The sequence below is a fragment of the Neodiprion virginianus genome, chromosome 4 (assembly GCF_021901495.1).
Source record: "Neodiprion virginianus isolate iyNeoVirg1 chromosome 4, iyNeoVirg1.1, whole genome shotgun sequence".
In the NCBI taxonomy this organism is placed as follows: Eukaryota; Metazoa; Arthropoda; class Insecta; order Hymenoptera; family Diprionidae; genus Neodiprion; species Neodiprion virginianus.
The window spans coordinates 32,787,094-32,814,008 of NC_060880.1; the positions used below are offsets into that span (position 1 = coordinate 32,787,094).

Below are 26,915 nucleotides of genomic sequence, written 5' to 3' on the forward strand. Positions count from 1 at the left end.
AGGGGCAGCGCCTCGAAAGTTGGCCCGATTATCATTTAAATTAAATGCGATGCAGGAAGCTTGCTTTTGTCGTGTGCGGATTGGATTGGAGCGGACGGCGCGCTCGTCGGGAGTCGGTGCGGCTGGAGTTACCCGAACGCAATGCGGTCGAACGGAGTGGGAAAATAAATCAAGGAAGTTGGAAGACAGCTGACGTCCGGGAGGACCTGCAGCCGGTCCGCGCGGTTTTGGCAGGATCAGCAATGCGGAGCGACGTATCTTCGTAATTGATCTGCCCGACGTCGTTGCAATACCGCGCGTCTTATCCGTAGGTACGGCGGGGCCACCGGACGGACGGTTGTCTTCCGTCTTCGGTCAATGCCGGTGAATAATTTCGGACAGCACTACGCGTAACAGGATTGATTTACGACGCAAATTATTTATTTGCCATTACTTTTTTTTACGAAGACTTGTATTTTTTCATTTTCTTCCTGTCTTTATTCCTCCGCCGCGACGACGAACGTCGACGCGTGCGTGAGATAACGTCAGTAAAAACGTTGAAAGAAATTGGGGGTCCGATTTTCTGCTATCGGACGATTCGCGCGCAAACCGTCAATTTGATCGATCTCTTCGCGTGCGTCGTGCAATTGTAATTGAAGGCGATCGTGGTTTCGATCAGCGGTGCATAACTGATAAACAGTTGCCAAGAAGATTCGGAGATGACGTATTCAATAAGGAAGACAACGACGGCCTTGATTTATGGGTGCATTATTATCCCCTGCTAGGCACAACTACCGGCTAGCCCGTCGTACACCGGCACGCTACCGTGCCCCATCGGACACCTTTGAACCCCGTTCGATCGATTGGTGCTCGGCGGACGCTGGCAGAGAGCAGAAGCGATTCACCGTCACTTTGAGAACGGCCTCCAGGCCCGATCCGTAATGGAATTTGATTGCGCTCCTCAGCGACCCGCTCCTGGGGCTCAGGCACAAAAATTACCGCTAATATCTACTTTCCAAGCCGGTTGTCACCATTGTCGATGTGTATATATAGATACAACGCTGTGTAGCCGGTCTCTCGAGGAACGATAACTATGTTCTACAAGTCACGTTCAAGATTGACCCCAGAGTCCGGCGACGGCTTGCATTTTGCGGTCAGATCATTGGGAGATTAATATTTTCCGCGTAAACGTCAACGTAGAATGTCCGAGAATGGATTGTTCCGTCTGACACGCCGGGAGATAAGCCCGGGGAAACATTGCCGACTCGCAAGCAGCGATGAGGACGCGATAAACACCTGACGCCGAGGATCAGACTCGAGGATTAGGAAATCATCATGTTCAACGTACGTCCAGATAACCACCTGTTTTCCGAATTAAAAATAAATATCCCAAGGTGTTCACCGTTAACAACTGGATGCTGGGGATAACAGCCAGACGTGAAATCTTCACCCCAACTGTTTCAATTACCCCGTAAAGTTAACACCTGTCGATCCTCGCATCGCTTTCTAGATTTTCGATACAGCTGATTTGTCGTGGTGGAGTTTATCGAATTTGCTGGAAGAAATATTTTGTCAGCGTGCCATTTGGCACGACTGAAAGTGGGTGCGCAGAAAAGTCAATTGACAGCTTTTTGACGAATTTATTCAACCGGTTCAGAAAAGAAACGGGTCTCGGGCCTAATTGATTAATTCTCATTAAAAGTTGTATACCAATAACGCCCGAATGTCCGCCGCGCCCTTAAGAGGCAATCCGTATTGGTCGTTACACGAGGAGAAAAATCAAGCGAAGAAATTAATCGGCACAGATACGCATCATGACAGCAGTGAACACCGAGAACGATTCGATCTCAGTTATTTTAACGAATGTCATTACTCGAAGATTGAGATTCCACCGAGGCTCTTTCCAGTTTCCCCACTCCCAAGAATGAAATCAAGAACTTTCGAGCCGAAACGTAGAGCAGATTTGCATGTCAGGCGAAAACCGATTACCAACACGCCGCCGAGAATAGCACCGGTTTCATCCAGTTCACTGATTTAGCTGAGGCTCATCGACATGCGACAAGGTCTCAGGTGCAGCGCTGTGGTTAATATTATCACAACCTGCTCCCTGCATTGACATCAGGTAACGAGCTTACGAGGTGCTGCGTATCGACACCGGAGATAACTAGTGCGGACCACCCAGGCATCGGTTTTGCCGTCTACCATCTGGGTACCACTGCAGGGCAGGACTGCGGACCGTCTAGACTCTGGAGTGTCACGTGCGACGAAGCCGATCGGAGAAAACTGGGAAGGGGATAAGCGGCTTCGTGCGTCGAGGTGTGGAAAGATGCTAGGAATATTTTTACCGATAAGATATTTACGATCGATATCGAATCGCTGATATATAAACGGGGTGCCGATGTGGCGCAGGTCGGCGAAATCCGTATACCGGTCCGGCCCACCAGACGCCTGAAGCAAAGTGCATATCCTCGTCCCGAGTATCTCCTTTACGTGTGTAAATTGGTGCCGAATGGTGCCGCCGTTGATACTGTTGCCGTACAAGACGAGGCGTAACAAAACAAGTAAAGGAAATAATCAGAGGAATAGCAAAAGAAGCAAGGCAGCCGGAGAAGTAAGGACTTAAATCGGTTAGAAGGTTTGAAGAGAAGAAAGAAAGAAAAAAGATGCAGCGATACGTGCGTGGGCAAACAGGGCCGGTCCTGCCTGCCCGTCGAGCCGACGTCGCGTCGATACAAATACACCGAGGATGGACGTCGAGGATGTTCACGCCCGCGTTACAAGATCGGCACGATCGCCCGGATTCTGGAATATCATGATATTTAAATGTCAAGAGATACCCATCAACCGAGCCCATCCATACTCTCGGTTTGCCTGGCGCGTTGCGTATATTTAAACTCTGTCTGTTATCTGCGATCTGCGTGCCACAGCGCGTCTGTGTGCTGTAACGTCGTGTCGGTGGTTGGGTACTTTCTACGTCCGTATGGGTGGACGTAGGCACTTGCGACCAATATGCCTCTCCGCTGCAACGAACTTACACGAGGGAACGAGTCATATCGCGAGACGTTAATACGTGCAGCATACTTAACCGACAGTGGTAACGGCGACAGTTTTTTCGAGTCGCCTTAACACCGAGCGAATTAGTTCTAATTAGTTAAGTCGCCATATTCGAAAGGAATAAAGAGAAGGTAAGATGCGATCTTTTTGCAGTAGCCGTATCGTAAACATTCCCCAGATATGCATCTTTGACAGTACCCATGGGGCCCCATTCGTAATTAGCATAAATGCGCTTTTACCCAGTACGCCGCGTACTGCGATGTTAAATTTACATCTGACGCAAGGTGCTTGCCAACTCTCTGACTATCCAGTTTCATGATCCTCCGCCACTTATCTTCGTTCTCTTCTCTTTGCCGATACCTCTTCGTTGATCATCAGATAAATCACGTTTTAGTCGGATTCAGTCTCGCTGTGAAATTGAAATCTTACGGATAACAGCTACTGCCAACGCAGAAAAAATGCCAACAATTATCAGCTGAAACAGATTCAAAATCGAATAAGTATGAACTCAACGAAACGAAGATCATCCTACAGTTGAACACGAGAGACGCAGCATCTCTTGACCGATGCGGTTTAATCAGTATGTATATTAAATGCACTGGATCACCTTGACGAATCCTGTATGCGAGCAATAAAAGTTGCTGCTTTTAAATTACGGCGTAGAAAGTATAGTAATTGCTAATTGATTGACGTTACTGTGATTAATAAAGACAGGTGGTGACAGACGAAGCACGTATGTCGTGGATAACGTCTCCGCTGCCCTATAACCATAAATTTAATAAAACTGGGGATCTGTGTTTAGAGGCTGAGTACCTAATAAAAGTTTAATTGTAGCAATCATCCAAGTTGACGGTAGGCAGTAGGTTCCGCCGTCTGTTGTCACACCCATGAAGCGACTTCGTAAATTGTTCTGGTGAAACTAACGTCTAGATCTCGCATCAGATAGGGGAACAAGTCTCGTGATTGCAAGATACAGACCTTCGCCACAAGCCTTGCTTGCGGCTGATACAGGAGAACTTTAAAGTTGAGGCTTGAAGACTACAATTTTATTTACCATCCACGTGGCGTGTAATTCTTGTTACACTTCATTTGCAACAAAATCAAAGGGATGATTATGCAACAAAATAAAGATCCGCCGGAAGTATCATGTACCGCCATTTGCTGACGGAACATACCAAGTACCCTGCCGGTCAGATCTTCAACGAGGGTCGAAAGAACGCACCGCGTGCAGTTAAATATGAAATTAATTTTTTACGATAGGTCGTCAGTCGGGCGTAAATAAACTTGGAGTTTACTACCGGCGTAAACGTAATTTTGCCTGATTATGACGTTGGCTTTTCGCTTCCAAGACTATAAAATAAAACGTATCTCGTTGTGATAGCCATGCTTCGCGTGAACGGTTTACCTTTCATCGGCAGGGGGCCAACTAAATTGCAAGTTTTATATTATTTTATTCTTTATATCTACGTGTTTAAGACCGTTGCCCTATCGTCTCTCTTGAAATCAAAGTGAAAACTTTGCGACTCAAATTGACACAGTTCTGCGCTGCATTAGGTTCAACAGAATCTGCCGACAGGTAGACATTAAATCTGCAGTCGCATACTTCGATTCCCTCTTCGTATTTTTGTTCCACCATAATATTTCATCAAGTTGTGGAAAAAATTCACCCCTTTTTAGATGAATACAATACACATATATAAGAAATTGCAAGAGCACCGTATTTCACCATAAATGAAGAGGGAATTTATTTTGACGCGATAGAGAGATTCCGCGAAATCAAGAACATATTGCTGTAAAGCATTGGCAACGGGAATCCTCCTTGGAAGGTTAAATTTCAGTTGGGATTTCGCCCCGATCGAGGTGTATCGGGCTAATGGACATTCTTTTATATCAACCAGAGTAACTAACCAAGCAACGTTGGCTATTGGCAGAGCCGGTAAGTAGCACTCTACCCACTGCCAGATAACGGGGTAATAAGGAGTGAAAAGTTAGCCCTCTCGGTGACAACGAAACGAACAAGTAGTCCATCGTAACGTTACTCCCGGGACAAGGCGGTTTTCAGATTAGGTCAAACAAGACCATTTCGTGGTCGCACGATACAGAGTCCATATATTATCGACGGAAACTTGCGGTCCTGTGCTTCGAATGAGATCGGTAAAAGTATCTTATTTGGCGAAGAAAAAGCACCACCTCTCGCTTCTACAGCTTATTAATCCGCAATGGCGACATTCTGCCTTTTGGTACCCGCTTACCGCCGTCGGTTAGTCTTGCTCGTTATTCGCGAGCGAATCGTTGTTATTTGCAGTAAGTTGAACCGATGGCTCTGGTTTTTGCGAGGATACCTCACCTGCGGCGTTAATTGCCACCGCTTGCCGACTGGAATAACCGCGAGTTTTCGAGGCGGTATCAAATCTAGCCGATCGAGCTGGAAGAGCTCGCATCAACGACCGTGCATTAAACTGCAAGACTACGGTAAAAGGTAACCGAAGATTCTCAAATACATATTTTATTCATAACAACGTCTCGGTGGCCGAAGGATGTTTCGTTATACCTCCTTCGCGGTGAACTTTTTTCTCTGTAGATCAGTGGCGACCTTTACCTCTGTGAACGCAGCAGAGCGGCGCTTACAGTGAACCGCATCTCGCGGAGATCTCCGTAAGTTCCGATCGTCCTGAGGCAACCTCAAAGGCGGCTTTCATTATTTGCTCGTTTCCCCTCCATCGACATTCAGGACCTGACAGACTCGCTCGCGCTGCATGGCGTCTTCGGCAATAATTAAAAGCAGCGGCTCTACGCAACTTATGCATTTATGTGCGCTACTTACCAGGAATCGAAGCGGCGCGAGCCTCTGATCTACGACATTCCGGATTCCGCGGATCTCAGCTTTTACGTGATTGTCATACCGTTCAGCTATTCTCCGATGTACCCCGCCACCGCCGCTGGGAGAGAGACCCTTTCGCAATATAAAAAATCTCCTGCGCACGTTGCGTAACGGGTCTGCAGTCTCTACTTGACCCCAGGGTACGAGCCTGGCCACTCCAGTCTCCTCGATTTCGGTAAGAGGTTTCGAGTGTCGTCGCATTCCCGCGCTATTGGATCTTCCATTCATTTCACCACCTTGGACGCGATTCTGCGATTCTTTGTTTCCTTCGATAATTTTCGTTCCGGCAAATTTCTTTATTCCCAGCTTTCAGAGTTTGCAGTCTCTCTCATGCTCCTGGAGAATGATCATGATCTACCAACCGAGTGTTTCGAGTCCTGGACGAAAAAGTAGTTAAAAACTAGGAGTGACCATAGCAATGCGAATGCTTTTCTATCAAGTCCTTCCGCATAAGTCTTGAAGATGGAGAGTTAGAAAGATTAACGTCTAGTAGGTATATCTAACGAACGCAGCTCATCAGGATCCGTAATGATACTACAGTCTATAGCCTTTGTTTAGTCTGATCGGGTGTTCCATGCGTTCGTCTTCAATCCGCTGTTCAGTCCTCAATCAATTTAATTACTCGTCCAAACGGTCGTAGACCATACTTGGAGCTTTATCGGAATCCACCGCTCCAACGGCGTCGTGGTTGTCACCTTGGTAAACGGATCACCGCATCACCGAACCGACAGTTTACCGCTAATAATACTAAATCACTTCAAGGAAACGCTGAATTACTCATGTAAATTTTACCGATGAGCTTTGAGGATATACCTGTTTATTTCTGCTGCCAGATTCCGGACGTCGAACTGTGCAAAGCGAACTGAAAAGCTGAAAAGCTGAAAAGCTGCGAAAATCACTTTCGATGCAAACGTTCTACTTTTGGGATTCCAAGTAAGACAAAAGTGATCGGGAAATGAATTCTAGGGTTGACGGTATATATACGTATGCATTGACATTAGAATAGATATTTTCTGCCACATGCTGGATGATGAGATCCCGTAGATCAAGTCACCGTTTGCAACTACCACCGAATTTCTTCAATTCCCACGTCTCATTGTAAGATTTGTCACCGACAACGTAGATATTACGCGGCGGGGGAGTTTGTTTCCCAAACAAACAATTAACAAAGTGACAGTTTCTAATTTAACTTGGCTTATAATCTGTGTCGCCTCTACCGTTGCGGTTTCCCAAGGACTTTTTAGGTGAACCCACCATTTGCGACAGCTTTAATGAGACGTGGCGAAAGACGGAGTTCTCTCCCTCTCTCTTCATCTCGCTCCGTTAGTAGGTTAAGGTAGATTTTAAGGTCAACTGGTAAGCTGTGTTGGTCGTTTTTTTTTTTCGTTTTTAATAAAGTACCCACACCACCAAGCATACCGCGGAGCTGGAAAAATTTGATAAATATATCGCTTACGCTTGCTGAATTGAATGCTGCAGCGTAACCACGCGTGTGGCTTCGAAAATTTCCAGACTGCACCGTATCCCGCAGTTTCTTTAAACAGTTGTTAACCATCGAAATTACGAGGAACGTTTACCTCGGTAATAACCAGACTGCACGGTGACCTGCGTGATCTGTGTAACAAGGAACACGTTGAACTTTTGCGATTAACTCCGAATGAGAAATTATACCTTGGAATTTTAAATTGATTCTCAAAGTAAGCTTGACCCTCGTGCAAGACTGAATATATCCGCATCGTTTCTTCCGGGCAAGAAATACGCATGAGCAGGGTGCTCGCTAAGAGTAGACGCACAACTACGCCGCGTCGCAAAGCTTCATAAACAATGACGGTGTTCGAGCAGGTTGATAAGTTACGACTCTCGGAGGGCAATGCCTGTTCATTGGCTATCTCTCCGTCTCCGTTGCTCTCGCACTTGCCGGACAAAAGAGAGGAGGGCTGGAGAGGAACGGAGAGTGGAGAATGGGAAGAGGTAAGAGAGCAACCGACCAGAGAGGAGGGACCGACCTTTGGAATTTTCTGTGTCTACGGTTTACAGCGTGCCTATTTTTACGACGGTCACATTATTCCGAACAAAGTTGCTGACTTGAGCGTCGGTACTTCCTAGTGCCTCCTTCCTTCATCCATCTGACGGCGTATCAGATATTTCAGAGGCGAGTACGCGCGACCTTTTGAACCAAGAAACCTGCCAATCAAGTTTCGTTCCAAGCTGGACAAAATCCTTGGCGATATCTCGTTCGCCTCAGCACAGGTTATACGCAAATTAGGGTATAAATTCTTTCTTCCTGAGTGGTCAAATTGACAACAGTAGCAATCTTGTTGTGGGACTTGAACATAGTCAAAGACAATTGCAATTATAGTCTTCGGACGTGATTCCAGTAATCTGTACGGCACGAGTGCTTTGTATGCTCGTAAAATGATATCTGCAGCCTGTAATAACAATTTCTTTCAACAAGGTTACAGAAACTTTTCTCCATTGCCGTCATACGTATAACGTATACAAATAGGGTAATTTCTCATGAGAACGGCAGTTTCAGTGAATCGGTTTTCCAGTGGATCTCACTAGGACGTGAAAAATGAAAATCTTATTGCCAAATGCTTCGATATATCTCGACAAGCGGGGGTCAGCGCAAGTGCGCGCGCACATACGAAGTGCTCCGTAGGGATGACATCACATTCTTCTTGTCGGTACGAGGTAACCCCGAGACCTACCTTCGTCATTGTGTTGAAGTTAGCAATAGACGCGAGCCCAAACGCTGTGTAACTCCCGGTAATTAAATGTGAGTGATTAGTTAGAGGCGGTTAATTATATGGATTAATATGCAAATGCATACCACCGCTATCTCTATCGTTTTATACGCCGGCGCATAACAGTACCGAGAAAGACAGTCGGCTGAGTTCGGCACTGCCTGTCGAGACTAATGGGCTTTCCTACGACTCGAGATTGTTTTGCTTGAATTTAATTAAGTCTCGTATGAATTACACGCGCCTAATGGAAATGAGAAAAAAAAAAATTATTATTCAAATTAGATGACTACGATTTCAACGTTAATGATTTCTGCGTTTGAGGTAAATCAATCATAGGGTCCGCACGAGAATACATACTCTCAATGGCGATAAAAAATGATGAAATTTCGAATAAATAATTGTTCACCTCGAAGTATAGATTTTTCTTCAAGTATTCAGAGACTCGGTATTACACCGGTTTATTTCCCTCGGTGAAAATTTCGCGAACATTACTGTGACAACACTCTCAATTACGTAAGGATATTCCTACCGTTGCCGTGTTGCAGCCTTGGTGTTTGCTGACGCAAGCCAGAGTGCACGAAGACAGAGCGTTTCAAACAGGTTGAAACGGAATCACATCGAAACGGCTTAATGTTAGACGTTGCGCCACATTTAAGCACCATCGCTAATTTTATTGGTCCGACCACGGTGGCAGTACTGCGCGACGATTAGAATGGAAGCATAAGGGGGAAGCGATTCCAGGTTAAAGTATTGCGCGTACTTTGTATTTTTGTATAAAAACACAGTGATAAAAAATTCCAAGCACGGTACATGTTCACCGATCGATCCTAATTCATTCGAGAAACGCAAGAAGCACATGTTCGGATTTCTGTAATCAAACTCACACCAAAGAAATCGGCTTCCTTTGATTTCTTCCCCGCAGCGGTAGCGGATGAGTTCGGTTTCTTAAGGTTCCTTTCGACGATTCCGGTCACAGGCAATGATCCCGTTTTAGACTTGGCGACACCTGGGCTGCGTCAGGTAGACAAGCGCATGTCTTTAGGCAAGGACTCGCACCGCTCGAGGACTGGTCTACCACCTCATGTAACTAACATTAGATGCATAATGCATGCCGCCGGGGCGAATAGGTGTCGCGAGGAGAACGCCCGGACTGGACGACCGTGAGCCACTGCATCTAGAAGGCGAAAAGGCACCAGCAACTGGAAGCAGAGTCCTGGTGCGATCCACCCGATTCACCGTTGTCAAGCATTGTAATGGTAATACTCGACCGCCCTGATATATCACGCGGCACACACACGCCGCCGCACTTCCTGCGAACGCGTATCCCATTGTATCGTTGCGCGCACTCGTATGCGTGCTGAAGCAACGGAGACTAATGGGGATTAATACCGAATGAAAGCAGACCAGGACGAATTATGAACACCATCTTTCACGCCCTCCTTATGGGAACTCGGATCTCGCCTGGAGTCGAGGAACAACGCAAGCGAACCTCTCCCTGCACCTAAATATGCTCTTTGATGACTCTGATGAATTCCCCGGACTTTCGGAATAAGAGTTATTCATCCCGTTGAGAATAAAAACGATCGTTTTCACACTTATCGCGTTCCTCGTCAATCCGTAGCCGATCGTAAAGCGTACCAACGGCCTGATTTTCTGACGCGACGAGAAGAAAGAAAAGAGAAACTATACCATGTCCGAGTAATAATGGATTAAAAAAACAATGGAAACGACGGAGGCATTGTTGCCCTAAAGTCTTTTGCAAGGCGGACGACTTCGAAATACTCACCGCGCATATATTAACCGCATTAATACCTGTTTGGACTTATTAATGCCCATATTATATTCATATGCGTAAGTCACCGCGCGCCGCTTCCCGATGATATATTCAGCGTCGCCTGTTCCTATTGTGCTTGTTGGCGGGCTGCGGCCGCTTGTTGTTTGCTTGTTTGTTTTTCATTTAACGTACAGCGAGACTCTCGTGTAAGCTTTGCTGCTACCGGTGTACGGCGCCATCGCCAGCCGCGTAGATTCGACAAGACCGCAAAAGAGCGCTTCGACCACAATAAACGTTAATAGTTAGTAGTCCTAAGTGCAGCGAAAGATCGATCGCACGCATATCCGCATGTTTCCCTGTGCCAAACAAAAATCCAAACATGGTTCACGGCTAATCCATCTGCAACTGTCTCGATACTGTAGTCACTCGCCTGTACGTTTCGTTCGTGATATTTTTCGCTAATGTATCGCCACAAAATCAGGTAGGGAGTCAAATTTTATCCAATATCATGGAATTGCTTTGCAATAACATATTGTTTTCTGCAAAGAAGGTGAAAATGAGAAATCGACATTTCAAAAGATTCTTTGTAAAAAAAAAAAAAGAAAAAAAATCATTCCAAGAAACTAAGACCGTACCCACGTTATTATTAGATTATTAGATTAACGGAATAATCTGCCGAGACCGTTTTCCGCGATGAAGAAAAATAACAACGACGTTGAATCACCGATTGCGCGAGCTTAATCGGGGTTTATTGTTCCGTAAGGTGATTTCGAGGTCTCCGGTAGCTCTCTCTCTCTTCCGTAGACAGATGCGCAAGCCACGTTACGCCTGATGGCCCGTGAAATTGACCCGTCTACAGAATATGGCAAGCGCGAAGAATTTAACGGTGCAGCATGGGGACTCTCGGAAGCTTGGATTTGGAAACGGTTGTAGATACCGATTACCCGTACAATCGCTACAAGCCGTGGATCTAACATTACGGAAGAGAAATATATTTAAAAGTGGTTTCCTGGAAAAATTAATCTCTGACTAAAAGTTTTCGATTCGAAATTCATTGATTAAGAAAAGCAAACGTCGATTATGCCGTGGCACACGGCGTAGAAAAGCGACTTCGATATAAGTCATTTTTCCGCTTGGAACCAGAGTGCTTACGTCCTCTTACGTTTAACAATACTTGGTCAAGGAAATGATTTACATCTGGATTTTTGTGCAGGATAAAATTGTTGAATTCGTCTAAAATCGTAGAAGAAGATCAGCGATTAAGGATGAGAAAGGATTCCAGGTCAGTAGGAATTCCGATACCGGCGTAAAAGTGAAAGAACATTTTCGTGTGAAAACGTAGGCGAACGACGAAGCAGCGGCGATAACCCAATTGAATCGATGCACCTCAGGCGTGCGAGATAGAGAGACATCGATAAAACCGACCAGGTCTCGAACAAGCACCGGCCGATTCCTTTTAACCGACGTGGATACCTCGTTAGCCTAGGCAGAAGTAGTACTCGATGTTGTACTTGCTCCGTCCTGCGGAGGTGTTGCTTTCGACAGCGGCATCGAGGGGAAGAGAGCGAGAAGAACCGCGTCGTGTGAACTCTGCAAGTCACGGACACCGAAGATGCCGCTTAACCTGCCGGCGGTTAGACCAAGGCTTTCAGTGACCATCTGCGCGCTCGTTCGAAAGGAGAAAATCGAAAAAGATGCGCGTATAGTGAGAAGGTGCTCGCCGGACACCGCCGACATGACAGCTCCGCTAGCAACGTCGATTCTCGTTAACTGTAACACCACACGCGCCTTTGCAGGCGAATAGGAAGGCACTGTTATTTGCTACCGCGACTGCCGCGCACGTGCGCCAATTGCCCGACTGACTGTAGTAGCTCCTCGCTCTTCGAAGATTAAGCAAAAATTAATGTTCTTCCTTTCGGAGTACATTTTACCGAATGAATGAAATTGTCGGCCGATGATCACCGGATAGAAACTTCCGCTAGAGTATCTTGATCTGGCAGCCTTGCGTCTGACGTCCGCCAATCCGTCCGACAAAAGAAGTAAAAACCGTACGGAATCCAAGGCCGGCCAACAAAATTAGAGAAGTTGTCTGCTCAACGATGTTCAACGTCTATGGCGATAATCCAGGATCTCAATCCTCCGTTAGAAGTTTTGACTGGCCATCCAGTGGTCAGCGGGTACTTGACACTTTTAATGGTTACTAGATTTCTCTTGAGGAAAAGCGGTCGAGTGGGATCATCATTCACGCCGGCTCGATCATACTTTGCGCCTCGTCGAGATTGAACAACAACATATATTACACGCAGCGTATGCAGATCAGGGCGCTAAACACAGTTGCAGGCGATGAAATGGAACCGCCTTCGGCGTACGACGATGGAGCAAGCCGTAAATTACTTGAAATAAAAGAATGTACAGAAAAAAATCGACCATCTACCTGCGCCTTTACATCATTTCGCAAATTGACGAGCCAAGTTCTATTCAACACATGCCGTACATGTACATGTCTTGCCAGTTTAAGACAAAGTATCACCGACCAGATATCTAATTATTACGGTAAAAATTCGCCTAGGGATCAAGTAACCCAAAAGAATGCGGACACAGCTTGTAAGTACGTATTTGTGCAGAAAGAAAATTTTACATCGCAATCGATGATGGTATAATTAAGTACTGGCAGCAACTCCGGTGTTCGACGTTCAACGATGGCTTTCTTGGTTTGTTGTGCTGTAATAATGAAAAGACCGGGAGGATAAGATGGTGCCTACAAACAAAGGAAATTTATGACTGACTCAATGGTTGTAAAAGTACCCGAGCAATCTTATAGATATGAGAGCATAGCCTGGAAACATGGGTAAAGAACGGTAAGTTAAATGCAAGCACAGTAGCTTCTCTTCCATCGAGAAACAAAAAGCCTCCCATTAATAAGACGTTAACATAAATCACAAGGTGGCAAAAACTGCCGCCTACACATAAAGGCCTTTGCTCTTCTCACTACTAACAACGATAATACTAACCATGGATTGCGGTTGTAACATCGTCGGGAGCAAATCATCCGAGCATACCTATGAAAAAATATAACACGCGGAAGTGGAAAACAAAAAATTTTAAATGATCAAAAACGAGTTCTAGGGTAGGTATAAGCGGTGTGTAAAAAGTGTTGTAAAATTCGAAATTGTACGTCTTTGCACCAGACCGCAATTGGTCTGAGGGAAAAAGGCCCAAGATATTCGTGACCATGGACTCACGAGTGAAGTTGGCTACTGGCAAACTGGCTACCACTCGAGGTGAAATATTAAAAATGAGCTGTGTAATTGGCGCGGTGGGAGTGTGGCAGTCAAGATTAGATCTAAACTGATCGCTAATGCTGTTAATTGCGATGGATTGTGTAATTGTGATACTCACACGTACGTGCGAGACACGCATGACCTTCTACATGCCCGTAACATGCGCATGCACTACGGTTACGGTCGGATTTTCTTCCGTAGTGTAAGTAACAGGTATCCACACGAGTTCGCGTACAACGTGAGGAAAAGAGAGCCTGAATCAATTTCACCGGTAGCTACACTGGAAACCATACTAAATCCGGATAATTAAAGCTTTAATGGGTTTACCTCGAGGAGCTCTATTTCTGTCTGATACATAAACCGACTTGAATTGTAATTGGGATTTTTCTTATCTGTTCAAATCTTTGAGAGTCGTTAACGGACCGGGGATGTATGCCGCACACATATCGCCTATGATATACGTGTACGACCTCCGGGGCACGCGGCACCTTTGCCGCAGTTCAATTGGCCACACTCCAGTGCCAGATAATTGAAACAACAGAGCGAATTGACGCTGCGATTTCATCCAAAAAGAAATACGATCTTGTTCTTCGTCGAACGAATTAAACTTTCGTGCCCGATGCTCATCCCAGCTCGCGACCGTGTCAACGCGGGATGTGTTTACCACGTATTTTCGTAAGTCAAGTGCCTGTGAAAATATCCACGCGAGAGTTTAGAGGAGACGCTACAGGAGCTGCTGGTTCTTCAAAGAGCTTCCGACAAATTTACGCAGCACGCGAGTTTTCGTCCCTACTCGCTCATCGTACGTTCAGAAACTATCGAGGCAACCGTAGTTATGTTATTTATTACCTTGGCTTTAGTTACGTTCGATGAATGCTAGTATTCCAGGGGAAAGGGATCGAAGAAGGTAATAAGGTAATAAGATGGTCGGCACCGCCAAACAACGATACGTATTATCCAATGACCCATGGCAAATCACAATGTGAATTAAACAACAGTACCACGGCTCTCTTTCTTTACACCTTAGCCGTCAGTCTTATCTTTCCATAACCAATCACCAGTGGATTGCTCATACGGCGGACGATTTCCTTTCCAGGCGAGATTGCCGTTTGGCAGAAGGAGGTAAATTTGTGCCGCTTTGATTGGACGGTGCCACACAGAAACGAGAACAACTTGGATCTATTAGGGCCAAGTAGCCTTCGATTCTAAGAACCCCGCCGTATCAGTTCTCTACGTATTAGCAGACGTCTTGGCAATTTGTTACGCCATCTTAGGTCTCGTAGAACGCGGCGTTCTTCAAGCTGGTCACGATGGACGGAACGGTTCAGGAGGATGATCGCGACTCCGAAGTCAGTGGCGGCAGCGGCGTCTTCGGGAAATAAATGATCCCATTAGGTAATAAATCAATCACGAGAAAAAGTCCCGGGAGCCAAGAAGAAGAGCCAGGAACAGCGGCATCGGCATCGGTAACAACGGCGCATATATGACGCACGTTTCGAGGCTGCGCGGGGTTGCGAAGGTGTCGCACGCGAGTTCCGCCCTCGCCTCCGCAACGTCACATCCGTCCATCCCGGTCGCCGTGGTTCGGTGGAATTGCGGCCCGTGTATTCAGGACCGATGAAACGCCGTCAGCGGGACTTTTACCCAGCGGAAAAACCGTCGTCGGCAATTTGTGAGCCGAGGACAGCCGCTCTGCTTGTATGTTTCTCTGTCTCTGTACGGTTCGCGCGCGCAGCTTCAGCGGCGGACAAGATATTCTGCGGCGGCATTCGCGCAAAGACGCACCTTTCATTAGAGATAATGCCTAGCTAATTTGGTAAAACAGAAAAATTCCGATGTCGCGTAGGGAAGAAATATACGCCCCGACCTTGTAGGGCAGCCGCCGACGCGGCACGTTGTTAAACCCCCTGCCATGCCATTTCGCGCGCTACCGAGCCTCGACGATTCTTAAGCGCCCACCGGCTCCCTCGGACTTCCTCCGAAAGAACTCTTCATTTCCGAGTAAATCGCCGCCGATCCCCGTCTCATCTTCATTCGCCGTCAACTGCTGATCCCCTCCGGGGATCCCCGTAATTTATCGGGTCAACGGCATCGTCGGAAGAGCATTGTCTCATCGTGTAACGAAACGCGAACGTCCTCTTCGTACGGTGATATACCTTCGACGATACCTAGAAGTGACTTTCACCGGGAATGTTATTTTTCTTGATTTATGATGTTAGAGGATGTTACTCAACGAATCATTAATTTGCGCAAAAGATGGAACGATTGTTACGACTTAAAGCAAAAAAACTTTTACAGGCGGATCATTTATTGCTTCCCATTGTCTTTCAAGTACTCCTCATTGCTCATTATGCAACGGTTCCAGATCCTTCCACTGTGCAGAGATATCCGCATCTTGAGAAATCAGTTGTATTCACAGGTTGGACATTTATAGATTCTGTATACCTATGTCTATGCATTTATATAATATATATGCACACACAAACACATCTCGTTAAAATTTCTTCAGTGAATTCTTCGTATCGCGGAGATCGTCGCGGTCGCCTAAAGAACAGTGTTCATAATTTGCGAGAAAGGAATTCTCAGGCGTCGTACGCAACAAACAGCTCTCGCTGGCGACGTTAACATTCCCTGAGACCAAGAGCGAGAGAAGAATCGGTTCGCGTGAAGAGGCACGCGTTACTTTCTTCTTCGGGGGTGCGATAAGAAGTGAAGAATAATTCCCACCTACGTGCGCAGCCACTCTTCGTCAGAAAAAAAAGTGGGTTACGAGAGAATAATTGGTACGACCTTACGTGTCCGTGAAATCTGGGCAGCTTAGACAACGAATGATTTCATTCCAAATCCATTTACGCTAAAGATTACTTAACGTTAGTTTATTTGTCGTACTTCTGGAGTATGGCTTTCTCAGAATGTCCAGCAGCCATTCGTACCGACGGGACACTCTTAATTCTCCAAGATTAACCCGCAGCGTCGAGGTCCCATATTTCTGAAAAGACACATCGCTCCATCTTCGAGGAGAGCCCCACCCTCTCGTTCCCCGTTATCTTCGGATCGTCCGCGCGTTAATGAACCTACCGAAGCACCTAACCTACAGAGAACAGGCAGCGGGTCGTGCTTGTTCCCGAGTTGCTCGACATTCCTTACAAATGTTTCGTTGATCAGATTATTTTTGAATTCCCCTTGTAACATATCCGCGTGGTCTCGTGCGCCCGCGGAATCGCTTTTGTATCTGAAGGAGGAAGTTTTATTTGAAATAATTGAAGCCGGGTCAGCCACTACCGCAGCAATACCAGAGCACTGCCAGAGCACTACCTCCTTCACCTTCAGATACCTATCATCTTTTATTAACTATATATCCCTGACACCGGTTACACGATGCCTATTCGGTGATCCGAACAAAAATGTTCTTCTTCGTGATTCTGCCATCCAAATCGATGATCGCCGATGGTTTTTTCATCCGATAGACGATCCAAATGATTACAACGGTTAAAGACGAACAATACAGTCGAAGACGGAAAGTATATTGGCAAATGCGAATTCGTACCTGCCGACATTACGACAGCAGCTTCCAACAAATCGACTAGAATAATATTTCTACGACAACTAAAGCCGGCTATATTATTAAGGAGCATTCGCCACCCATTGTTATCGCAGAGTATCTTCCCAGAAGACGATTAAGCATCGGCGGAGCGCTCGGCAATCCTCTCAAAGCCTCCCGCAGGTCGGCGCACGGACGAAAAAGGACGTACGGTGAAAAAGTGAGGAGAAAGATGACTGGAATATGGGAGAGAAAGAGACGCGCATACACAGAGAGCCGAGCAATCGTTACCGTCATTACTCATTACGCTCCATGAGTCTGGCTTCTGTGCCTTCGTTATTAATTATTGTTCATAGGTGTCCGGAATAGCCCAATGAGTGTACGCTCGACTTCTGTGCAGTGCAGCGCAGCTCAGAATCAGCTCAGGTATTTGCCACCCGGGTTCAACGGGCACACCGTGCAGTGCGCAAGCACGTTGCGACATTTTCCTATAATTATCGTGCTATTAGGAACACCGGGCGCTAAAGGCGTCTCTAGGTAATTGCCGAGACGAACGCGTCGTCAGCCGTGGAGAGAATAAGGCAGGTAGGCAGTAAACTGCTGCATTGTCACTCGCCGTGACCTCGCGTTGCGGGTCACCCACGTGATGCGTTCAGTTTTAATTAACCTCGCAAACTTGGTCGCGAACCGGTCGTCGTGTTTTTCATTATTTCTTTCATTCTTTTCTTTTTTGTTTGTTTGCATCTCTTTCTCACTTTCATACCGCTGCCCCCAACTTGCCGTGTTTCTTTTTCGATTAAAAATCCCCTAAAAAGCGTAAAATGTTTTCATGCTCCTCTATATTTGTTTTTATAACTCAAAGCCGCGCGGAACACGCTGTTGGTGGATTCCCAGCTCGAATTTGATACAACGTGCAATTTACAAGCAACAAAAAGTTGCACTGATTTAACAGCAAGCTCGCCGTGGAGCCGTTTTTAGGGGCGTAAAACAATGCTTAGGCTTATCTAACGATCGTAGCCTCAATGGGCGTACACCGCGACCTCGATCAAGCAAGCAACAGTTTTTGCTGGGCGTCTCGTTCCCATGCCGCGATGTCCAATCCGCTACAAAAATCGTCTAACAAGGTTCCATAATAAATTACTGAATGTTCCCACAGCGCCATGCTGGCTGCTGCTTAGGATTATACCTACGGGAGACAACCATGGTTATGTATCGCAGCCGGAAAAAGTAGCATCCTGCTTTGAAGGATCCAACGCCAGATTACGAAAGGTGGTGCTTCACTTTTCTTCGTTTCATCTCAGGCGTTGCCGGCAGCTTTTACGGATCAAATAAGCTCCTTCCTCTCGAGTACAACATTATGCATCGTTACGTAGAGTTTAATTCAGTGATCACCTTTCACACAAACGCTTTAAAACGAGAAGAATATTACACGGTGTGCGCGGATCGCGACGTTTTTTCGTAGACATTTATTATTTTTTGTATAACACTGATTAACAATCGTACATTCAAAGGGAAACGCAATTTGCGAAACACGAACCAGTCCGGGGCTAGTCAATAGGAGTGCCGGGCGAGCGATTTCGAACGCAACAAGTCCTTAAAAAATTTATTACATCCGCAGTCGCAGCGAACGATCTCGGACGCAGCTAATAAATATTGGGAAACAAAGTTCTGAAGTGAATCTGGCGGTGAGTCGAACTGTTGCCAATAAACAATAGCGGTCGTTACTGAAATATCAAACACGAGAGATCCGAACACGCCGTGGGAACATTTCGGACTTCGTTGGCGATTCTTTTTTCATTCGTTCGGTATTATTTTTCATTTTTTTTTTTCTGTTTATAATTACGCAACGCTCCACTCCGCGGCAGAAACTAGATCAACCGTTTATCGTGAGTAATAAATTTCGAATATGTATACGTAATTGAGACCTGAATGAGTTTTACTTACTCGATTTGGAAGTACGAGACCAAGTCGTGACGCTCAACTGAAACCCGTAAAGTAAAGGTGGGCATAAAGCAAGGGAAATGTTTGGAATATTTTCCAATTACTCAAACTTTTGAATATGCCACAAACGAACATAAAATTAAATTCAAAATCTGTGCAAACGGTAACTGCGCGAACTAAATTATTTGATGAGTTCAAATTTTGCAATTAAAATTAGAAACCATTACTCAAAGAGGATCGTACACGAAAGCACGGTATGCAAATGAATTCGGCCGTGGTTAACAAAAAACAATTTTTTCCTGCTACCTCCTCCTGCAGGTTGCTTTTTCGCATTTTATTTTATGCATATTTCTTTCCTCGATTACGACTGCGGCGAAGCGAGGCTCCGCACCTGTCACCCAAAGGACCAGGTTGCGTTTCTCGTGGCCGTAATCTACGACGCGACTCATACTCAGTGACTTATCTACCTCTCGTATCCTCCTACCCGCCTGAAATTCACTATTCTTCACTCCGCCACTGCCGACGAGCCATCCTAATGCGACGTGCTCGAGGCTAGACGAGGCTAGACAAGGCTAGGACGCTTCTGTGCGTAGGTAATCCGAGGTGTAGCCTATGCCCGGGCAGCTAATAGACGTCTAGGAAATCCAACCCAACCCAACCTCTGAGACGAGGAGGGGAAGTCGGATAGGCGTGACTCCGTCTCATCAATTCGCAATAATGTCGACACGACTTTTTACTTACGCCGCGACCGTGGGACGGCGGAATGAAATCACGAACAAATACGCGCGCGCGCGTTAGCCGAGAGATTGCGTAGGTTGTCTCTGGTGGGGTATTTAATCGACTTTTTAACCTCTCGTGCCTATCTTATGCCCACGTGCCTACAACGCCGATCGATGTACCTGCGTGTAACCGGGGTGCATCTTTTGTCGGTATCTGCGTCAATGTGCACCGGCGGTAATATCAATATCACGCGATGTAGCTAAACTGGGTGGCGCACAATTTTGCTAAAATAAAATTCACTGTCACTTCCCGTCAAAAAAAAGTCATAATTCCCTGACCTTTTTCGACGTAACGTAAACAATGTTGGACTGTTTTTTGACCAAAAATCTCCAGAAATCGAAGAGAGTGGGGTGGAGGAAGGGTAGAAATTTGCACTTTACCACTTCCGAAAGCGTGATCAGTTAAATTTACGAAGCATGATTGAAGTTTGCGAACAATTCATAGAAAAAGTACGTTTTTTCATGTAGATCATCGTTAATTTCCCAACAATTCCCGATTTTCCCGGTCTTCTTTCTTCTCTGGCACGACAAAGAGACATTCGCTGAACAAGTTGCTTCATACTCTTGACCTCATCCCACATCGATTCGAATTCGAAATTCAATCCGGTAAACTCCAAAGATCGCCTGGGGAATGACCGGCGAGATGGCCCAGCTGTGGGCGTGAGTCTCAAGGACTTTGAGCAAGGACCGAATGGTCGGTGGCCGGAGGATGCGGCAGCATTCTTCTGGTTCGGTAGTCAACTTGAGACCCGCTGCTGCACCCGCGCCCAAGGCGGTAAAGGGTCCAACAATCCACATTAACTCCCACTTAAAATTCACATCCCGGCGTCGGGCCTAGTTTATTTCTTTTTTACATCTGTACGCGAAGTGGCGCGCATGTACCACGAAGGATGTGAGAATTTATCGCACTAATTTTTGGGACAATGGAGTCGAGGGACCGCTCGAGTAAGTCCCGAGTCTTGAGAATCGTCGGGAGGAAGAAGTCGGCCGCGCTGTATCCGAGCTCGGTAGCAGCGGTGCGAATTACTTCCCATATACGTAGCGTGTCGAGGTTATATCGACCTCCTCCCGGGCCTCGAGCTCGACCCAGCTAATGCTCGGTCTACAACGCCGTAAATATTCACCCGACTAATGTGCCGAGGCCTTATACTTTACGCCTTACCGAGCCTCTTACACGACGACGCTCCGCGAGGACCCGTCTCGGCGATCTGTACTTCTGGACCAGGCACGCGGTCTTGTACGTGTCCTATATCTCACCGGCCGTCCCCACGGGGTGGGAATTAACTTCAACAATTAGGAATTCAAATTTACTGCGGTCCCGATTTGGGCATTATTCGGAAGTCGTCGCGCCGTTTATCCCGACTCGCCGCCACCAGCGGTCCCATAGCGCGTCTCTTTATACCAACGGGAGAAAGAACACCGGGCTGGAAACACCTTGGGAGTCAAGTGAACGGGCGGGAGAGAATCATTCCGGCATTTTTGAATCACTGTAACTGCAAAATTAGGAACGCTCGTTACCCGACCGAAATTCAGGACCGTCTTTAATTTTCTCTTGCACCCGAGTTGAGCAATTCAACAATCCGAGTCGCAACGAGTTTTCGTTTCGGAGTCTGGACAACAAATGGTCTCTGGATGTATCGTGCATACGTGACCGTCAGTGTTCGGTTAGTCGGTTGTCCTCCGTGCTCCAATTCGTGTGGCTGGCTGTGACTCGAGTTCCGACTCTTACCTTCGTATATTTTCGAACGAGTATTCGAGCCGTCAGCCGACCAGGTAGTTTACGCTCAACCCAATTATTGTTATTTATCTCAATAGCCAAGCTCATTAATAGCCGACTATATTCCCGTCCACCGTCTCTTGTCTCCCGCCACAAGTTCCCCGCTGTATTTGCATGCAATTTACTTAAATCAGTAGCCGCCGCTACTGACAGGCCAACAACGTTAACCGTGCACGCGCTGTGCGCACCGCGCCGCGTCGCGCCGAGCACGGTCGTCCGATTGTGAGAAAAACTAGAATATAAGGTCCGAACTTCGTCGGGAATTCCCTCGACCGGATTGCTCCGAAGCAGCGTCACACGGTGCGCGCCCGGTCGACGTTGAATCGAGGACTAGATGCTCGCGAGGAGCGAGCGCCATCTGCATCATTAATAGGCAATGGTACCCCGCAGTGATCTGCATAAGCCCCGATCCTTAAGCGCGTGCAGTTAACAAGCATGTAAACAAATGCGTTCTCCGTCTCTGTTTACCACGCGGTGTGAGAGATCGCAGGCTCGTTATCCGTCTGACGAATGTTCAGGATACTCGCCGGAATCTCTAATTCTTGCGCCAAAGTTGGATGACAGAAGCTGGACGCGAGCACGGCGTAGCTGTGCAGGTTCGCTAAGCTCCCGGGTCGTCGCTTCGTAATTGGACATTTTTCCACAAGTATATCGCCGCGGGAGGCCTTCACGAAATTAGCATAAGCGTGCTCGTCCTAGTGGCATCAACGAACCGCTATCCTGCGCCGAGTTAAAGGACCATCTTATACTTTTCGACCACTCCTTGAGAACGAGATTCTTCCGCGTCCAAAACAAGACTCGCGCCAGAAGCACAACTACTGCTCCGCGGTACAAGATATACGGTGGGATAGATCTGCGGGAAGACGAACGACGCATTGTATGACATTTAAATGATCCAGCGGTAGCCGAGGACGAAGGAATAGCCTGATCGCCTAACAAGCAGTGCATAAGGTAGGCACTTCTGAGACAGTCAGCGCCGGAAAGCTCCCAGATCGCGACTGCGCTGCAGAAGCTTGTGTAACTAATAGAGCGCTGGAGGGTGTTTCTTGGAAAAGTTTGACCAAGCGGCATGTATTGGTCAATTAAGTTTGCCCGTATAGTCGGTGCAGAGAGTGAGTTTACGGTGACGCGGTACGGAGTATGGATTTCGGAAGTCGTATAATATAGGCGGACTGGTGTCATGCCTTTCATACGCGGGTAGCCGTGCCGAGGTTCTGATAAGCGCGGCAAGTTTATGACATCGGATTCTTGCTGGTTGAACATGCGCTACGGCGCAAGGTATGACACGTCCACCGGCTTCCACTAACGAGCTGCCACGAAGAGTATGGCGGCGAGAGGCGAGAGGCGAGTGGCGAGTGGCTAGTCTTAGTTGTGTCAGCGAGAAATATCTCTGACCACACCGCTGTGCGCGCATCTGCATCCACTGCACCGTGTAACCAGCACCACCGTCAACCAGCAGCCCCTTTATATAGAACTGACGACTTTGTTAGCGCGCGTTCGATAGCGGATAGAAGGACGAAGGAGACGAGAGAACCGATGACTTCGTTGTTGGTCCAGGTTCGCTTGGCCGTTGGTTAACGCGCTCGTCCCCGCGAAGAATAACCGTAGGTTATTTTCTTATCGATGAAGGTACGCCGTTCCGAGATATCGCAGTGCCGGTGCTTACCTAGAACCGCGGGACCATCGGGAGCTCGTCGCTTCAACGATTTGAATGGAAGCGAAGAATTCAATTGTTTCAATTGACAGAATTAAGTTTTTCCGTTCTCCTCATCGGCGAACGTAAACGGACCAACAATTGCCGACGGTTTTAGAAAAAGAGTAAGCAAGAAATAGGTACTGATTCCAATCCGTGTCACGGCCCATCGATCCTGATCGCTTCATCGTGCCGTGTCTGCTACTCGGCTGCGCAATTGCCTCGTCAAACGGAACTCCAGCTGCAGGGGATTTACAGGGTTAATTAAGAGCCCCGCAGTGGTCCGAAATGAACAGCGGGCCACACGCTGGGTTTTCAAAACACCATATTACGAGTGAGTATTCCGCTCAGCTCGGACCATGCAGCGTATGAAAATACTCCCTGTTGTATGGACCACGGAGCGGTTCTCGGCCAAAGTACGATTTACAGTACACCCGGAGAACTGTCGAGACAAAGGTCGGTACGTAGGACGGGCGACAAGTTGACGATAGGGCGTGGCGTCGTCGGGGCGCCACAGGTCTACGGATATGGCATTTTCGTCTGTCCGGGTAGCAAAATGCCGTCGGCCGAGCTGCGGATATTAACTACGTTTTTAACGAGCCCGGGTAAAAAGTTTAGCGGGGCAAGAGCATCGGAGCCTCTGAACGTAGTAATATTAATTATATGAATCGACGATACGCCGCAACATTCCACCGACCAGTTTTTACCACGAAGTACACTGATTGCCGCGGCATCTCGTCGACGCGAATGTGCCGAGCGTACCTCGTCAATTATGCAGACATTGCGCGCTAGGTGCAAACGACGAGCAAAATACACGCCGGATGTCGTTATAATCGGCGTACCTTGTCTGCACGTTGAGACTTATGCCCGAAAAGGGTGTAATCGCGTTGACCGGGACGAAGGCAAAGCTTGAGGTATACATCCTGCGGGAGAAAAGTCACGCGTTTCACATTCGCCACAATTTACATTTATATCGGTTCACCGATGCAACATTTTCTATTTATGAGAAGATAAAGACGAAGAGTATGGTCATTTTCTATTTATGGGATGATAAAGTTGGACAAGACGCGGCCGTTTCGCGGCACGCTTTTGCAGCCCGATCTACTCTCTACTTCAACGTTTCATAGGCTGTAAAGCTCGCTGCACTCGGCGATGCTCCGTTTCGCGCGTATGTCCATTCGGTTGTAAATGTGAGAATAAAAATTTAGGCGAAATAGCCGACCACCGGCATTGCGCTACGTATGACGTTGCGAACACGTTTCAGAGGCTTGGTCACCGGGATGGGCGATTTTTCAAACAAGCATCACTTTCCAAATGACGTGACACGCGGAGGGAGAGGGTGATCAGCGAGACTCGGATATCATCGTGGGTAGCGCGAGTTGGCGTGGCTACTGCGAAGCTCGTTTCTAGACCTCATTACGCCCGCAAGCTGAGCTCGTTACAAAGCAAGAGAATCGAGCAGACCACGAACGCGGAGTAGGCAAATCTCCGTTCCTCGCCGAAGAGAGGAGACTAACTTACGAAACGGGGATGACTCGTTAGTCGATGACAACCTTACCTACGTGAAGTTAGCCCCCCATTTTGAGAAATCGGAATTTTCGAAAATTGTTCCAGATTGTTCTAAGTTTGTTCTACATTGTTCCAAAACTTAATATTGATAACTCGTGTAACACATTTGAAAAATGCTAAAAACCGTTTTTTGACCGAGCCCCCCACTTTTGAAAAATCAAACTTTTTTTTGTTGTTCTGGTTTGTTCTAGTTGTTCTAAACGATGTTCCAAAACAGTGAAGTCGTAAGTTCAATAGCGGGCCCACCAAAAGGGAAAAAGAATTTTTGAGTAGCCCCCCACTTTTTGAGAATCCAACTTTTTTCGATTGTTCCAGGTTGTTCTCGTTGTACTGAACATTGTTCCAAAACGGTCGAGTCGTAAGTTCAATAGCGGGCCTGCCAAAAGGGAAAAAGAATTTTTGACTATCCCCCACTTTTCGAGAATCTAACTTTTTTCGATTGTTCCAGGTTGTTCTCGTTGTACTGAACATTGTTCCAAAACGGTCGAGTCGTAAGTTCAATAGCGGGCTTACCAAAAGGGAAAAAGAATTTTTGAGTAGCCCCCCACTTTTTGAGAATCCAACTTTTTTCGATTGTTCCAGGTTGTTCTCGTTGTACTGAACATTGTTCCAAAACGGTCGAGTCGTAAGTTCAATAGCGGGCCTGCCAAAAGGGAAAAAGAATTTTTGACTATCCCCCACTTTTCGAGAATCTAACTTTTTTCGATTGTTCCAGGTTGTTCTCGTTGTACTGAACATTGTTCCAAAACGGTCGAGTCGTAAGTTCAATAGCGGGCTTACCAAAAGGGAAAAAGAATTTTTGAGTAGCCCCCCACTTTTTGAGAATCCAACTTTTTTCGATTGTTCCAGGTTGTTCTCGTTGTACTGAACATTGTTCCAAAACGGTCGAGTCGTAAGTTCAATAGCGGGCCTGCCAAAAGGGAAAAAGAATTTTTGACTATCCCCCACTTTTCGAGAATCTAACTTTTTTCGATTGTTCCAGGTTGTTCTCGTTGTACTGAACATTGTTCCAAAACGGTCGAGTCGTAAGTTCAATAGCGGGCTTACCAAAAGGGAAAAAGAATTTTTGAGTAGCCCCCCACTTTTTGAGAATCCAACTTTTTTCGATTGTTCCAGGTTGTTCTCGTTGTACTGAACATTGTTCCAAAACGGTCCAGTCGTAAGTTCAATAGCGGGCCTACCAAAAGGCAAAAAGAATTTTTGACTAGCCCCCACTTTTCGAGAATCCAACTTTTTTCGATTGTTTCAGGTTTTTCTAGTCGTACTGAATATTGTTCCAGAAGCACAATGTAGTGGGTCGTACTTCATCATGATTTTTCATGAGTTTTCGGATTTCGTTATATTCGATACTTATTAAATCATAGGTGATTGATTTTACGATTTCAATCATGGTGTGGATTTAAAGAAAAAAATTATTATGTATCATGTATTTGGACGGGGTGCTTGAGCTCTGTTACGGCCCGATCCCAGAGCCTCTGGGCTGTTGGTACTTGCTGCTAGCTTCAGTTACATGAGCCAGACTTGGCGTGGAGAACGGAATTCACAACGGGAGTAGTTTTTCATGAGGTCATCTCTCTCGCGTGACCAACTTGGCAAAATATTAGGGAAAAACGGGAGCAGTTTTTATCAGGTCATCTCCCTCGCGTGACCAACTTGACAAAATATCAATGAAAAACGGGAGTAGTTTTCTTGAGGTCATCTCCCTCGCGTGACCAACTTGACAAAATATCAATGAAAAACGGGAGTAGTTTTCTTGAGGTCATCTCCCTCGCGGGACCAACTTGACAAAATATTAATGAAAAACGGGAGTAGTTTCTATCAGGTCGTCTCCCTCGCGTGACCAACTTGACAAAATGTTAATGAAAAACGGGAGTAGTTTTCTTGAGGTCATCTCCCTCG

General features: G+C 46.6%; 1 protein-coding gene across 3 annotated transcripts in view; it reads right to left on the reverse strand.

The window, feature by feature from the left end:
- The window catches only part of LOC124301778 (mental retardation GTPase activating protein homolog 4-like), a 258,515-nt gene that overhangs the window by 143,814 nt on the left and 87,786 nt on the right, over positions 1 to 26,915 (reverse strand). The window contains exon 1 of one of the 3 annotated variants that reach the window (XM_046757192.1): positions 7,371 to 7,487. The exons of the other annotated variants lie outside the window; for them this stretch is intronic. Within the exon in view, the coding sequence (XP_046613148.1) occupies positions 7,371 to 7,469 (99 nt within the window). The 5' untranslated portion in view covers positions 7,470 to 7,487. Of the gene's footprint in view, positions 1 to 7,370; positions 7,488 to 26,915 lie in introns of those variants that run through there. 3 annotated transcript variants of the gene reach the window in all.